At 59.3% G+C, this 10750-nt stretch overlaps 1 protein-coding gene across 1 annotated transcript; it reads right to left on the bottom strand.

Annotated features, from left to right (window-relative positions):
* Window positions 1–2652: 2652 nt before the first annotated feature.
* LOC126232433 (uncharacterized) lies at window positions 2653–9363 on the bottom strand. Its single transcript, XM_049942690.1, has 3 exons — window positions 9313–9363; window positions 3199–3495; window positions 2653–3003 (listed from the first exon to the last, which is right to left on the bottom strand). Exons 1-3 carry the CDS (start codon window positions 9361–9363, stop codon window positions 2653–2655), a joined length of 699 nt encoding a protein of 232 aa, XP_049798647.1.
* Window positions 9364–10750: the final 1387 nt, after the last annotated feature.

Here is a 10750-nt window from a genome sequence, read left to right as displayed (position 1 = left end):
TCGTCTGCATTGATGACGTCAATGGAGAAGGTAACACACTCTCGAAAATGTTCCCAGTTTGTGTGTTTCAAGTTGAGACGGCCGGCATATTGGTCCGGAGCGACGTGCAAGTCAAACAGCACTGGCAGGTGGTCGGAATTGAGAGCATTTAGGGTTTCCGCATTCATAAATTGCGGGATGCCCTTGGTGATGGCCACGTCAATAATGTCAGGTCGGCCGCGGGACGGATAGCATGTAGGCTCGTCAGGGCCGCAAACATAGGCCTGCGCTTCTTCCACAGCCTGGAGAAGAAGGCGTCCACTCATATTTGTGACCTGAGAGTTCCAGGCGGCATGTTTACAATTCAGATCGCCCGCGATGAATAGTTTGCCAGGTGTTCGAAGCAGGAGTCGGGCGTCGTCAAGGTCCAGGAGTCGGCGTGGGCTGCGGTATGCTGCTATAAACGTCACTGGTCCGGTTCTGGTTTCCACGACAACCGCAGTCGTTTCGAAAGTCCTGGTAGCAGGTGGCTGAATTTCATGATGTCGGATGGTTCGTCGTATGTAGATTGCTGTGCCGCCTCCATGCGTCAGTCGGTCAGTGCGGTAACAGCAATAATTTGCAATATTGCTGCGAATTCCAGGTTTGAGGAACGTCTCGGAAAGCATACAGATGTCCACGTTGTTGTCCACAAGAAATTGGTGTAATTCCGGCACATCATGCGTAAGATTGTTGGCGTTGTATGCCACAATGCGTAAGTCTTCGAGGTGAAGTGCTCTACTCATGTCTAGTAGGTGCAGCATCTCTTTGGGCCGGGAAGGCGCGGCTGATGGTCGCCTCAACGGCGGCGGCGACGGTGGCTGGAAGTTGCGACATGGCTTTGGAGACTTCAGCAAGAGAGGCAGTAATTTGTGTGAGGAGTGCGAAGACTCCTTGCAGATCTGGCTGGAGAGGCGGGGAAGCCGCTGGAGGTGCCGGGTCACATCGGCGTTGTGGCGCTGCCGGACGGGCAGGTGCTGCTGGAGTGACATCTTGCTGTTGCGACTGCTGGAGAGCGCCTGCAAACGTGAGATCGGCACGTATCTTGGCCGCCCGACGGTCCATTAGTGTGGGCCAAGCTTGAGCGCGGCTGGGCTGTACAGGCGGTGGCGGCGGCGGTGGCTGTTGGCGGCGTCGTCCCGTAGCAGCGGTCCTCTTCGGTGGAACAGGAGGCAGGCCACGTTGCCGTCGACTCGCCTCCTTGTGTTTGGGGCAGGAGCGAAAGTTGGCGGGATGAGGTCCGCCGCAAAGTCCACATTGAGGAGGCTGTTCCTTGGCCTTGGTGCACGTTCGACTGTCATGTGGGCCGCCGCATTTTACGCAGACCCAGTCCATCGTACACAGACGTGCGACATGACGAAATCCTTGGCACCTGTAACACTGTACAGGGCCGCGCGACTTCCGTAATCTTTCAACGGTGATGGACAAGTCATAAAAGCGGTCAAGCTGGAAAATATCTCGATGCGCTGGGATGTCAGGTAAGATGATGATACGATGTCCTGTGTGCTGATTCGTCCCAGGCATTCGATGATGTTCGACGAGGGAGGCGGCGAAACCAAGGTCGCGCAGCTCTTCCTTAACGCCTTCATGCGTCAAGGACATTGGAATGCCCTTGACAAGCGTCTTGATGACCGGAGGGCGAACCGCCGGGAATGTGTACATTGCGATGCCTGATCGTCCGAGTTCGTCGACCGTGATGGTGTAGTCATCTGTTGACGACAATTGCAGCTTCAGTGTGTCGTCGCCTGCCTGCTTCACTGTGAACGGCTGCTTGCAGTGAGTCTTCAGCCATGTATGCAGCTTCTTGTAAGATTCCTTGAAGCGGAGAACAATAGGTGGCACCCTCCTGTGCGGGGCCGATGTCGGAGCCTGTGAGCGGTCCTGCGATGACGGCTGTTGGTCGTCCATGGGTGGCGGGGCCTCTTCTCCCGCGCGTTGTTGTGCCGCTGCTCGGCGCTGCTGCTGTTCCGCTAATGACGACGCGGCTTCATGAAGCGTCGCTCCCTCCCCCTGGAGAGGTTGATAGCGGTTTGACACATCAAGTTCTCTGGCAACGATGCGTTGGGGCCGTGCTTGTTTCTTTAACGGCGGCTGCAGGAAGCCGTCGGCGGTTGCTTCATGTCGATGTTGACGCCGTTCAGAGGCGCGATCGCGGCGAGTTCTTCTGCGCTGCGATGTCTGCTCGGTGGGATCGGTGACGGAGGCGTCGCCGGAGTCCGTATAATAGTCCATTTCTTCATCCAGGGGCAGCTCCGCGGCAGGGGTACTAATACTTCCCCCCTCCGCGGGTCCAGTCGTCGCAGGTGTGCCGGCTGGTGGCGGGGCGGCCGATGGGGCAAGCCCCATCTGACCGCGGCCGGCCGGCACGTGGTCGCTCGCTTCTCGCGCGCGCGCAAACTCTCCGTCCGTACTGTGCGACATCTCAGTCGTCACTGGTAGCAAGCGCTCCGCCCGCTTCTTGAGGTTATCTTCTAACTGTCTGGCGTAGGTTTTACCTTTCGGCATTTCCTACAGCTTGAGAGGGTTGTGTTAAATTTGTTCATCTTTATTTGCAATGTGGCTTGTGTGTGTGCGGACACGGGGTGTGTGCATGATGTGGTAGGGAGCTAATTTACTTTTAAGGGCACTGCTGCATTATCTCGCGAGCAGTGCGATCGGCCGTCGGTACCTGTCGTGTGGATCAGGTTCTTCCCCCAAGCCTCTGATTAGGGGGTTGGTGGACATCGTTGCTTTCTCGTAGAAACGTCTCGCTATTTCCTGGTGACGCTGGAGCACTTCTGGTTCTTCAGCTGCTTCGTGCAGGTATTGGTGCGGAAATTGCGGGTGAACGTGGAATACCCGCCGAAGTATCTTATTCTGAAGGGATTGGAGTCTCTGTAGATGAGTCCTCGCTGCATTGCCCCAAACTTCGCACGCGTAGTCGATGAGGGGGCGAATGTACATGCGATAAATTAATAGGCCATTTTCGACGGAGAGGTCGGAGCCCTCGTTGATTATAGGATACAGCGCTCCCATGCGCTGTGATACTTTGTTCCGGATGTCTTCCACGTGCGGTTTCCATGTTAGTTTCTTATCGAGGATCACCCCGAGGTAGCGCACTGTGTCTTGCCACTCCAGTTCCGTGTTGTACAGTCGTAGTCGTCGGGTTGGCATGGTTCTTCGCTTCGTGAAGACGATCGTTTGCGTCTTGGCTGGATTGAATCGGATGCGCCAGTTCGTTGCCCATTCTTCCAACAAGTTGCAGGCACTCTGAAGACGTGGCCTCATCACGTCGCGCCATCGGCTTCGTGTGAACAGCATCGTATCATCCGCGTATATAGCTTTCTCGACCCTCGGCGGTGTGGGGAGATCAGACGTATACAGGGTGTAGAGCACCGGTCCAAGTACCGATCCTTGAGGCACTCCCGCGCAGATCGGCCGTGCCGTGGAGAGTGCGTCGTCCACTCGTACTGCAAAAGTGCGATGTTGTAGGTAGGAGGCAACCAGCTTGACGTAGGCTCGTGGAAGTCCGAACGAGTTAAGTTTCCATATGAGCCCCTGATGCCACACGCTGTCAAAGGCTTTCGTAATGTCCAAGAGAACTGCTCCACAAAACTCCTTCCTGTTGAATGCGGTTGTGATGTCGTTGACGACTCGGAGAATTTGGTGACTGGTAGAATGTCCTTTCCGAAATCCAAACTGTTCATTGGGTAAGATGTTGCGGAGAGAGATGATGTTTTGGAGTCGTTGTAGAAGAAGCCGCTCAAACAGCTTACTGACGTGTGGCAGCAGGCTTATTGGGCGATAACTCGTCGGGAGGCGTCGGTTTTTGCCGGGTTTCGGTACAGGTACCACAACAGAGTGCTTCCACGCCGCTGGGTAGGTCGCAGTGGTGAGTATCCAGTTAAAGATAGTGGCTAGCCGCACTATTGCAGTCCAGGGTAACTGTTTGAGGACCCGTCCAGTTATGTCGTCAGATCCTGGAGCCTTGTTCGATGGGAGTGCTCGAATCCCTTGTTGCACTTCTGCGGGGGTAACAGGTGGAATGGGGTCGCCACCGTCGTCATCTGCATCTTCTTGTAGCAGCGCTTCCGCCTCTTGATCGATGTTATTGACTCGCTGGGGGTCCACTCCCTCATTCAGCGGACGAAAGTTGACTTCAAATGAGTCAGCCAGCAGGTTTGCCTTGTCTGCGGGACGATAGGCAGTACGATCTGGAGTCTCGAGCGGCGGGATGCGCGTCCGACGGTTGGTGAAGAAACGGATGGCCTGCCAGTTAGCGGGGTCGGGCGTGAACGATCGAAGTTTGGCGGCCCACTGTTGGTTCTTGTGAGCAATGATGGCAGCCTTAATATCGCGGCGTAGCTGATTAATCCGCTTCTTGAGGTGGACATTTCGAGTTAGGCGCCACTCCCTGCAGAGCCTGTTCCGTGTCCTGATGCTGTCTAAGATGTGCTGTGGTAGTCCAGGCGGCGAGAGTTGCGGAGGCTTGGGTGGTGGTGTAGCCAGCTCCAAGGCATCGGTAATAGCGGCGGTGAGCGTCCCCACGGATTCCTCAGAGACCTCTTCGTCTGCATTGATGACGTCAATGGAGAACGTAACACACTCTCGAAAATGTTCCCAGTTTGTGTGTTTCAAGTTGAGACGGCCGGCATATTGGTCCGGAGCGACGTGCAAGTCAAACAGCACTGGCAGGTGGTCGGAATTGAGAGCATTTAGGGTTTCCGCATTCATAAATTGCGGGATGCCCTTGGTGATGGCCACGTCAATAATGTCAGGTCGGCCGCGGGACGGATAGCATGTAGGCTCGTCAGGGCCGCAAACATAGGCCTGCGCTTCTTCCACAGCCTGGAGAAGAAGACGTCCACTCATATTTGTGACCTGAGAGTTCCAGGCGGCATGTTTACAATTCAGATCGCCCGCGATGAATAGTTTGCCAGGTGTTCGAAGCAGGAGTCGGGCGTCGTCAAGGTCCAGGAGTCGGCGTGGGCTGCGGTATGCTGCTATAAACGTCACTGGTCCGGTTCTGGTTTCCACGACAACCGCAGTCGTTTCGAAAGTCCTGGTAGCAGGTGGCTGAATTTCATGATGTCGGATGGTTCGTCGTATGTAGATTGCTGTGCCGCCTCCATGCGTCAGTCGGTCAGTGCGGTAACAGCAATAATTTGCAATATTGCTGCGAATTCCAGGTTTGAGGAACGTCTCGGAAAGCATACAGATGTCCACGTTGTTGTCCACAAGAAATTGGTGTAATTCCGGCACATCATGCGTAAGATTGTTGGCGTTGTATGCCACAATGCGTAAGTCTTCGAGGTGAAGTGCTCTACTCATGTCTAGTAGGTGCAGCATCTCTTTGGGCCGGGAAGGCGCGGCTGATGGTCGCCTCAACGGCGGCGGCGACGGTGGCTGGAAGTTGTGACATGGCTTTGGAGACTTCAGCAAGAGAGGCAGTAATTTGTGTGAGGAGTGCGAAGACTCCTTGCAGATCTGGCTGGAGAGGCGGGGAAGCCGCTGGAGGTGCCGGGTCACATCGGCGTTGTGGCGCTGCCGGACGGGCAGGTGCTGCTGGAGTGACATCTTGCTGTTGCGACTGCTGGAGAGCGCCTGCAAACGTGAGATCGGCACGTATCTTGGCCGCCCGACGGTCCATTAGTGTGGGCCAAGCTTGAGCGCGGCTGGGCTGTACAGGCGGTGGCGGCGGCGGTGGCTGTTGGCGGCGTCGTCCCGTAGCAGCGGTCCTCTTCGGTGGAACAGGAGGCAGGCCACGTTGCCGTCGACTCGCCTCCTTGTGTTTGGGGCAGGAGCGAAAGTTGGCGGGATGAGGTCCGCCGCAAAGTCCACATTGAGGAGGCTGTTCCTTGGCCTTGGTGCACGTTCGACTGTCATGTGGGCCGCCGCATTTTACGCAGACCCAGTCCATCGTACACAGACGTGCGACATGACGAAATCCTTGGCACCTGTAACACTGTACAGGGCCGCGCGACTTCCGTAATCTTTCAACGGTGATGGACAAGTCATAAAAGCGGTCAAGCTGGAAAATATCTCGATGCGCTGGGATGTCAGGTAAGATGATGATACGATGTCCTGTGTGCTGATTCGTCCCAGGCATTCGATGATGTTCGACGAGGGAGGCGGCGAAACCAAGGTCGCGCAGCTCTTCCTTAACGTCTTCATGCGTCAAGGACATTGGAATGCCCTTGACAAGCGTCTTGATGACCGGAGGGCGAACCGCCGGGAATGTGTACATTGCGATGCCTGATCGTCCGAGTTCGTCGACCGTGATGGTGTAGTCTTCTGTTGACGACAATTGCAGCTTCAGTGTGTCGTCGCCTGCCTGCTTCACTGTGAACGGCTGCTTGCAGTGAGTCTTCAGCCATGTATGCAGCTTCTTGTAAGATTCCTTGAAGCGGAGAACAATAGGTGGCACCCTCCTATGCGGGGCCGATGTCGGAGCCTGTGAGCGGTCCTGCGATGACGGCTGTTGGTCGTCCATGGGTGGTGGGGCCTCTTCTCCCGCGCGTTGTTGTGCCGCTGCTCGGCGCTGCTGCTGTTCCGCTAATGACGACGCGGCTTCATGAAGCGTCGCTCCCTCCCCCTGGAGAGGTTGATAGCGGTTTGACACGTCAAGTTCTCTGGCAACGATGCGTTGGGGCCGTGCTTGTTTCTTTAACGGCGGCTGCAGGAAGCCGTCGGCGGATGCTTCATGTCGATGTTGACGCCGTTCAGAAGCGCGATCGCGGCGAGTTCTTCTGCGCTGCGATGTCTGCTCGGTGGGATCGGTGACGGAGGCGTCGCCGGAGTCCGTATAATAATCCATTTCTTCATCCAGGGGCAGCTCCGCAGCAGGGGTACTAATACTTCCCCCCGCCGCGGGTCCAGTCGTCGCAGGTGTGCCGGCTGGTGGCGGGGCGGCCGATGGGGCAAGCCCCATCGGACCGCGGCCGGCCGGCACGTGGTCGCTCGCTTCTCGCGCGCGCGCAAACTCTCCGTCCGTACTGTGCGACATCTCAGTCGTCACTTGGTAGCAAGCGCGGGAGGCGCGGCGCGGCGGCGCGCAGAGTGGCGGCCGCTCTCTCGGCCGTCCGCGCCCGCCCGCGACACTGGCTGGGCCTGGCGACGCGGCGGCTATTCTCTGCCGTGCTCTCGCCGCTCTCTCGCTGTTCTGTTGTTGTGTGTACGCGCGTCGTCCGTCGAAATAATGGCAGATCAGGCGGCTACGAACGAGACTGCTGCGGCACCCGCCGCCACCGGCACGACGAAGAAGGCCAAGTCTGCGGCGTCTGCGAAGAAGCCGCGCGCCAAGCCTGCGCACCCGCGCACCTCTGAGATGGTGACGGCCGCCATCAAGAGTCTGAAGGAGCGCGGCGGCTCGTCGCTGCAGGCGATCAAGAAGTACATTGCCGCGCACTACAAGCTGGACGCGGAGAAGCTGGCGCCCTTTATCAAGAAGTACCTCAAGTCGGCCGTCGTGGCTGGCGAGCTGGTGCAGACGAAGGGGAAGGGCGCGTCCGGCTCTTTCAAGCTTGCCGGCGCCGGCGGCGGGGCGGCCGAGGGCGGCAAGGCTCGTGCCGGCGGTGCGAAGAAGAAGCGCGCCGCTCCGGCCAGCAAGGAGAAGAAGGGCGGCCGCGCGGCCGGCGCAAAGAAGGCTGGTGGCGTGAAGGCGGCGACCGGTCGGAAGGCGGGCGCCGCCAAGAAGGCGTCTGCGGCGTCGGCGGCTCCCGCGGGTGCGAAGAAGGCGGCTGCGGCCAAGCCGGCCAAGGCCAAGTCGCCGTCGAAGGCGAAGAAGGCCGCCAAGGTTCCGACGAAGAAGCCGAAGGCGCCGCGCCCGAAGAAGGCGACGACGCCGTCTAAGGCGAAGGCGTCGCCCAAGAAGAAGAAGTAAAGTAGTAAAGTTAAAGAAAGGCAAGGGAGAGGGGTTGGCGCTTGACGCCGTCGTCCCCCACCGCCCTCCCCCGCGTCGTCTTAGTGGCGCGCGATGGCACGGCTGCGGCTGTCGCGCGGCCCAAAACGGCCCTTCTCAGGGCCATCAAAGGACGTCGGGAAGGCGTTGATTGTCGTGCATGCGCCGGTGTGGTTGGTTGTGTGTGACCCTTTGTGGGTACTGTTTGCGTGCCGTGGTGGTTGGATTGTGGTGCCGGTGGCGGTAGGCGGCGGCGCGCGGTAGCGGAGCGGTTGTGGCCGTTTGTTGGTCTCTGTTGTTTTTTGTTTTGTTGTTGTTGTTGTTTTTTTTGCGGCGGCCGACGTTTGGTTGCTCATGTATGTTTCTGGAGACTCTTGTTTGTTTGTTTGTTTGTTTGTGTGTTTGCTTGCTTTGCGGATGTCGTGTCTTTTGTGTGTGTGTGTTGTCTCTTCTCTCTCTCTTTGAAAGCGGCGGGGGGGGACGTGAGACGTGGAAGTGGCCGGCGGGAATTGGGAAGGCGCGGTGGCGTTGACGTTGTAGTGTAGTGTAGTGTAGTGTAGTGTAGCGTAGCGTGCGCGCGCCTCGGAGACGGCGGCGGCCAGCCACCCGCGGTGTGTTGGTGACGTCGTCCGGCTGTTGTGTGTGTGTGTGTATTGTGAGGGATGGGATGACGTCGATTGTTGGCGAGAGCGGCTGTGGACGGGAGGGGAATTGGTGGTTGTTTGTTTTGCGGGGCGGCAAGACCGACAAAAGTTTTGCTCGCGACGGAGAGATGTTAGTGGCCCTGAAAAGGGCCGTTTTTGTTGGGCGGGCGCGCGTGCGCGGCGCGGTTTCTAGGCGCGCTCGCCGCGGATGCGGCGCGCGAGCTGGATGTCCTTGGGCATGATGGTGACGCGCTTGGCGTGGATTGCGCACAGGTTGGTGTCTTCGAAGAGGCCGACGAGGTAGGCGTCGCTGGCCTCCTGCAGGGCCATGACTGCGGAGCTCTGGAAGCGCAGGTCGGTCTTGAAGTCCTGGGCGATCTCGCGCACTAGGCGCTGGAACGGCAGCTTGCGGATGAGCAGCTCTGTGCTCTTCTGGTAGCGCCTGATTTCCCGCAGGGCGACGGTGCCCGGCCTGTAGCGGTGGGGCTTCTTGACGCCGCCGGTGGCGGGCGCGCTCTTCCTCGCCGCCTTGGTGGCGAGCTGTTTGCGCGGCGCCTTTCCGCCGGTGGACTTGCGGGCCGTTTGCTTTGTGCGGGCCATAGCGGAAGAGCGGCGTGGAGGTGCGTGCGGTACACGAAGCGTCCGGTGCTGCCTTGACAACGGGCCCGCGCGGCCCCGCGCCGCGCTTATATGCCCTCGGTGCGCGTGGTGGGGGGAGGGCGGGCCAGAGTCTATATAGGGGGGCGGCGGCAGAGAGCTCGCACCACCGACCAGCTGGAGACTGCGGACGGAGCGCACAGCAAGACGCCGGCGCGCACGCATCTTCACACGTTTACGCATCCGACATGGCTGGACGCGGACGCAGGAACGGAAGCAAGTTTGCGGCCGCACTGGAGTTCCTGGCCGAGGTGATCGGCAAGGACCACGGACGCAGACGACGCAAGAAGAAACCGCGCACCGAGCAGCAATGCTTTCGGTGCCAAAGGCTGGGGCACATTGCCAAAGTGTGCAGGGGCAGTCTGGCGTGTCTGAAGTGTGCTGAGGCACACGACACACGCAACTGCACCAAGCCCCGCGGTGCGGCTGCCAAGTGCGTGAATTGCGGCGGTGCCCACGCCGCAAACGCGCGCAGCTGCGCCTACGTGCGGGGCTACAGAGGCAAGTTGGTCGCCCCACGCCCTGAGGTACCTGCAGAGGTGCCTGGCGTCGAGACGGACGTCCCGCCAACCCGCTCCCGCGGGAGAGCTGGACCGTGCCGTCGCGAAGCCACCACAGATGACACACTGGCCGCCTTCCACGCCGCCCTTGCGGCCGAGAGGGCCGCCATGAAGGAGGAACTCGTAGCTGTTCACCGCCAGCTGCAACAGCTGCGTGAGGAGCTGCGGGTCCTCAAGAAGTCGTCCACTCCCACAGCCAGCTCCACTGCGAGTCGGCCAGCGAGGGTCGACGCCTCCACCCAAACGGAGCCACCTGCGCCGCCAGTTGACGAGACGGGCGTCGTAGAGGCACCCATGGAAGTGGAGCAGCCTGCTCTCCCTCCTGACGGGGAGGTCGAGCCGCGGGCACACGAGGAGCCGCAAGCGGAGATACCCCCAGTTACAGTGACGGCGGCGGAACTCCGGTCGCTGTCTGCGATCTCTGTGGACCAGGCGACGCAGATGTTCCGGACTATCACTGGCTGGGCAAAACCGGACCTGGACAACGCCTGTCCAGCCACTCCACCCCACAGGACGAAGACCGCTTCTTCGCAAGCTGAAGAAGCGGTAACAGACGAAGAGCTGCCCCTCCCGCTCCCAGACGAGCGGAGCGTGCAGCCCTTCCTCAAGAAGATCGTGGCGTCGCTGAAGGACGGGTCGTACCCTCACGGGGACAACCCATACCCCTTCACGCCGGCGCCCGCGAAGCCACCACCGCCTCACCAACCGTGTGACCTCAAACACATGCGTTGCATGTTGCATGAGGCCGTAACCAGGAAGGAGCTGAAATTGCTCAACAGCCGCCCCATCTTCACCCCTTCGGACTGGGAACACATCACCCGGGTCACAGAGAAGTGGGTGAAGGAGGAGTGGCGCTCCGGCAGGCGTCAGCCTGCCCCAGAAGACATACCAATGCATGACTACTTCGCTAGTCTAAACTCAGCGGGGTAGCCGAGGCCGATTCCAACGAGAGGCCACAAATACAACAACAACAACAGAGGAATCAAGGAGGA

The sequence above is a fragment of the Schistocerca nitens genome, unplaced genomic scaffold (assembly GCF_023898315.1).
Source record: "Schistocerca nitens isolate TAMUIC-IGC-003100 unplaced genomic scaffold, iqSchNite1.1 HiC_scaffold_513, whole genome shotgun sequence".
In the NCBI taxonomy this organism is placed as follows: Eukaryota; Metazoa; Arthropoda; class Insecta; order Orthoptera; family Acrididae; genus Schistocerca; species Schistocerca nitens.
Note: the sequence above shows the minus strand (reverse complement) of the source record. Positions and strands in the feature narration are given on the sequence as shown.